The 5,094-nt window shown below is 63.7% G+C and overlaps 1 protein-coding gene across 2 annotated transcripts; it reads left to right on the forward strand.

The window, feature by feature from the left end:
* The first annotated feature begins 3,319 nt into the window (after positions 1-3,319).
* HELT (helt bHLH transcription factor) lies at positions 3,320-4,861 on the forward strand. 2 transcript variants are annotated; one of them, XM_075420143.1, is made up of 4 exons: positions 3,320-3,383; positions 3,725-3,829; positions 3,989-4,085; positions 4,176-4,861. In XM_075420143.1, exons 1-4 carry the CDS (start codon positions 3,357-3,359, stop codon positions 4,646-4,648), a joined length of 702 nt encoding a protein of 233 aa, XP_075276258.1. In that variant the 5' UTR covers positions 3,320-3,356; the 3' UTR covers positions 4,649-4,861. The 2 variants fall into 2 exon arrangements, with proteins under 2 accessions (XP_075276258.1, XP_075276259.1); XM_075420144.1 differs by having other exon boundaries at positions 4,179-4,861.
* The last annotated feature ends 233 nt before the right edge of the window (positions 4,862-5,094 follow it).

A 5,094-nucleotide genomic window follows, 5' to 3' on the forward strand; every position in this document is an offset into this window, starting at 1 on the left:
TGGCAGCAGGCCAGCTGCAGCCCCACCACGCTGCGACACTCGGCTTCCTGCACCCGCTCCATGGGCAACACTGTCCGTGGGAGACGCGTTAGCTGGCTTCTTGCATGCACACAGCGCCAATGATTTGCAAGCATAATGTCCTCAGCTTCAACTACTTGGTGATCGTGTATAACCCCAGGGTTACACAGAAGTCAGAAAGAATCATACAATCACTAAGGTTGGAAGAGACCTCTAAGATGATCATGTCCAACTGTCAACCCAACACCACCATGCCTGCTAAAACATGTCCTGAAGTGCCACATCTACACATTGTTTGAACACCTCCAGGGTTGGTGACTCCACCACCTCCCTGGGCAGCCTGCTCCAATGCCTGACCACTTGTTCAGTAAAGAAATTTTCCCTAATATCCAATCTAAACCTCCCCTGGCACAACTTGAGGCCATTGCCTCTCATCCTATTACTAGTTACTTGGGAGAAGAGACCAACACCTGCCTCACTACAACCTCTTTTCAGGTAGTTGTAGAGGGGTCCTCCCTCAGCCTCCTCTTCTCCAGGCTAAACAGCCCCAGCTCCCTCAGCTGCTCCTCATCAGACTTGTTCTCCAGACCCCTCACCAGCCTCGTTGCCCTTCTCTGGACATGCTCCAGCCCCTCGATGTCCTTGTTGTCGTGAGGGGCCCAAAGCTGAACACAGTACTCCAGGTGCAGCCTCACCAGTGCCAAGTCCAGGGACACGATCCTCCCCCTGCTGCTGCTGCCCACACCATCCCTGACCCAAGCCAGGCTGCCTGCAAGAGCAGAAGGAGGGGAGGAAGAAGCAGCGAGACGATCGGTCTTCGTAAGGAAGGCAAAACTGCTTTCCGCTGCAGAGCAGCTCGACGGGTCCCCAAGGACCCCCGGGCAGGGCTGGACCCCGCGGAGATGCGAGGAGCCGTGTGCCGCGGGCCGGGGGTCCCCCGGGGGGCCGGGGCCTCCCTGACCCGGGAGGGGGGGGACACAGGACCCGGGGGGGGACGCAGGACCCGGGGTGGGGACCCGCGGGAGCCGAGCAGGGGTGGCGGGAGGTGCGGACGCGGGTGCCCGCCTCGGGGTTGCCAAAGCCCCGCGCACGCGTTTCCCGCCGGGAGAGCCAACACGGGGACTTGGAAAACGGGGCGGGGGGGGGGGGATAAAATAAAATATGAAAGCAGCCTTCTCCCGGCTTCCCGGGCGGCAGCGAGGGAAGGAGCCGGCTGCCCTCGCCTGAGGAGCGGCGGCGCGGGTGCCCGCAGCTGGCGGTTAACACAGACGGTAAGAGGATCAACTCCGGCCCGGCGAGGGAAGGGGGGGGGGGGGGGGGGAAGAAAAAAACTAAAATAAAAGCCCCCGCACTCGCTATTCAGCGTTTAGTTAATTTGGATGATAACGGTTAGTGTTTAATCCCATTGTAGCGGAATGAATATGGCGAAACCTACCCGGGCTCCCGGCGGAGCAACGCGTCCGCCGGCACCGCACGCCGGGGAGCGGCCGTGCCCGCCCGGGGCAGGTGAGGTGGGGGGGGTGGGGGGTGGGTTTCCCCCGTTACACCGCGCAGGGGGGGTGCGGGGGTGGGGGGAACGCGGGGAGTAGGGGGGGGTCTCTGAGGAACCGCCTCGCCGCGCTGGTTTGGCTGGTGCCGGCCCCCGGGGCGCACCGTGGAGAGGGGCCGGGGAGGGGGGGGGGGTCCTCACCCGGGGGTTGGGGGGGTGGGGGGGGTATGCGGGGGCGGGCAGCCCCCCTGGCGCGGCGGTGCGGGGCCGGGGGCCGGGGTCCGGGCGCGTCGGGGAAGGCGAGGAGCGCTGGCTGTGCCGGGCCGGGGCGGAGGAGAGGGAAGCTTGACAAACGCTGTGAAAATATGTTTGCGGAAAATAGACAATCGTTGGATTAAAACGTATTCAAGTATGAAATAATGCCTTTTTTGTGTAAAAAACCCCTCAGCAGTGTGAGCGTACAAAAGTTCCCCTGTGGCAGTTACTTGCTGCCTTTGTCAGCTGCGCGCTCCGGCGTCTCCACTTGGCGCGTCCGGCTCGGAGCCCCCCTTTAAACGCGATTGTTTCTTTCTTTCTAATGACATTTACCGGATCAAAACATGCTGTTAATTCGATCAGAAAGCTTTACCCTCCTCAACAATGCCACAATAATTTCTCCTGAAGTTTGTTAAATTGACCAAAATTAGGCAAATGAATAGGGGGTCTGTCGGCGACCCCGCTCGCAGGTGACACCGAATAATGCGCTCTCGGACCAGCTGCGATCCCCTTCTTTATTTGCCCCTCTTTTCTTTGACCCGCATTATTAAAATTTAGGCCAAATGAAACTATTCATACTTTTCAATGGGACATTTTCCTATAGGATAATAGGCTACAAATTGAGCCTCTCCAAAGGAGAGGGGGGGGAAAGCAAGAGGAGGGGAGGGGGGGGTAAAACAACAACGCGCAGACCCACACACACGCAGACAAAAAAAAAAAAAAGGAGCGTCGTGTGCCAAAGGCTGGCGAGAGCCTCCCCGGGCTGTCGGGGAGGAGAAGGAGAAGAAGAAGAAAAAAAGGAAGAAAAACCCCCAAAAACTAAAAAGAAGGAGGGGGGTGATGGAAAGGGGAGGAGGGGTGGGGGTATCGTGTGCCAGCCCCCCGGTCCCACACCTGCCGGGGTGTCCCCCCGGCGCATAAAGCGGTGTAAACAAAACAAAACAAAAAAAGGCTCGCTGCCACCTCTTATAAAGATGGACGTGTCACCAAGTCGTGTGAGAAAAGCCTGAGAACAAACGGGGCCACTCCGTCTCCAAGGGTTCTCCCTTGAACTGGGCGGAACAGCCTATTAAGGGCTTACTTAATTACTTTAATGACTCTGGACAGGCTTTAAAACGCAGTCGGGGGGGGGGGGGGGAAGTGAGGGGAGGAGTTGGGGGCTTTGGAGGATGGCGGCGGGGATGGGGGCCGGGGATGCGGGAGAGAGGGGCGCAGGGCGCGGTACCGCGCCCTGCGCCCCTCTCTCCCGCATCCCCGGCCCCCATCCCCGCACCTATTGTGGGACCATCACGTGTGTCCCCGAAATCCACGTGGGGTGACACAGCTGGGCAGCCCCCGGCTGCGTGGGGGGGGTTGGGAGGGTGGGAGGAGGAGGAAGGAGAGAAGGATTAAAAAAAAAAACGAAACCCACCCAAAACAACCAACCCTCATCCCTCTCTCGCCCCTGATCTTTAATGCATACATTCCCCCCCCCACCCCGGAGCCCTAATCCTACGGGATCAGCGAGCCCGTGGAGGGTCTTCCCCCCCCCCCCCCCAAGAAGTGATGGCTTTATAAGGGGGCTCGGGGACGGAGCGGGGAGGCAGTGCCCACCATGGCCTCCAAGCTCAAGGAGCGGAGGGTGAGTCGCCGGCCCGCTTTGCGCGCACGGCTCTGCGGGGACCCGGCGGACGCGGACCCCCTCGCCGCCTTTTCCTTTCCAAAAAACCCCACTCCCCCCAAAACAAGAATACCCAAACGCCCACCCTTTCCCGCACACGAGCCTGCCCTGCGGGGTCCGCCCGCGGAGGGGGGGACCAGCCGCCGGAGCATCCCTCCCGGGGCTGCGTCGCGCCCGTCGCCGGTGCTCGGGGGGAGGTCGGGACCGGCTGCGCCGGGAGGGGTCGGAGGAGGCGGGGGGGGGGGGCTTCCCCGGTTGCTTTCCCGGTTGCTTTCCCCTCTCTCATCGCGCTGTTTTGGCAGAGGACGCCGGTTTCCCACAAAGTGATCGAGAAGCGGAGGAGGGACCGCATCAACCGCTGCCTCACCGAGCTGGGCAAGACGGTGCCCATGGCTCTGGCCAAGCAGGTAGGCGCTTGGGGACACACACACACACATACAAGACCCTGCGCCCCTCTCCCCGGTGAGGAGGGACCCCCCCCCCGGGTGCCGGAAGGGGGTGCGGGGTGGGGGTCCGGCGGAGCTCGGGGGGTGGAGGTGATGCCCCCTCTCCCCGGCCCGTTGCAGAGCTCGGGGAAGCTGGAGAAGGCGGAGATCCTGGAGATGACGGTGCAGTACCTGCGGGCCCTGCACTCGGCGGACTTCCCCCGCGGCAGGGAGAAGGGTAGGTGGGCGGGAGGGCTCGGCCCCAACCCCCCTAACCCCCCCCCCCCGGGCCGGCCCCCTGAGGAAAGCCCGGCTTCCCCCCTTCCAGCAGAGCTGCTCTCCGAGTTCGCCAACTACTTCCACTACGGCTACCACGAGTGCATGAAGAACCTGGTCCACTACCTGACGACGGTGGAGAGGATGGAGACCAAAGACACCAAGTACGCCCGCATCCTGGCCTTCCTCCAGTCCAAAGCGCGCTTCCTCGCCGAGCCCCTCTTCACCTCGCTGGGCTCCCTCCCGGAGCCGGACTTTTCCTACCAGCTTCACCCCGCGCCCGAGTGCCCCGGCGACGCCGCTCTCCAGGCTCCCCCGGGGGGTCCCTTCCCCTGGCACGGCGCTGCCCGCAGCCCCCCCCTGCCCTACCACCTCCCCAACGCCGCCGTGCCCCTGGCCAGCCCCGGCCAGCAGCGCGGAGCCTTCCTCTCCTCCGTCCAGGGGCTGGACCGCCATTACCTCAACCTCCTCGGACACCCCAACGCCTTCGGGCTGCCCCCGGGCCAGCACCCCTCCGTGCTATAGGGACTCGCCCCCCATCCCCGAAAAAAAATCCTATTTATCACCCCCGGGCGCGCCGGTGGGGAGATGCGCGGGGGTCGCGGAAGCGGGGAGCTCCCCCCCCCGCCCGTCTCGGGGGTCCGGCTCTGCACCCCCCCCCCCCCCGCCAGCCCCGGGGGTCCGGCTTTGACCCCCCCCCCGGGTGCGGTGCCTGTACAAGAGACGCCTTGGAATAAATGTTTATACCCGCCGCCCCTGCGTGTGTCCGGGTGGGAGCTTCCTCGGGGGGGTGGGGGGCGGGGGGGGGGGGGGGGTCTGCCCCCCTACCCCACCCAGGGAAAACCGAAACACGAGCGGAACGTGGTCGGGGGGGGGGGGGGTTGGGCTGCGGGGCTCAGCGCTGCTCGGTCTCAGCTCGGCGGGGGAATGGAGCCCCGGGGATGGCCCCTCCCGTGGGTGCTGCCTCCCCA

The sequence above is a fragment of the Opisthocomus hoazin genome, chromosome 5 (genome assembly GCF_030867145.1).
Source record: "Opisthocomus hoazin isolate bOpiHoa1 chromosome 5, bOpiHoa1.hap1, whole genome shotgun sequence".
In the NCBI taxonomy this organism is placed as follows: domain Eukaryota; kingdom Metazoa; phylum Chordata; class Aves; order Opisthocomiformes; family Opisthocomidae; genus Opisthocomus; species Opisthocomus hoazin.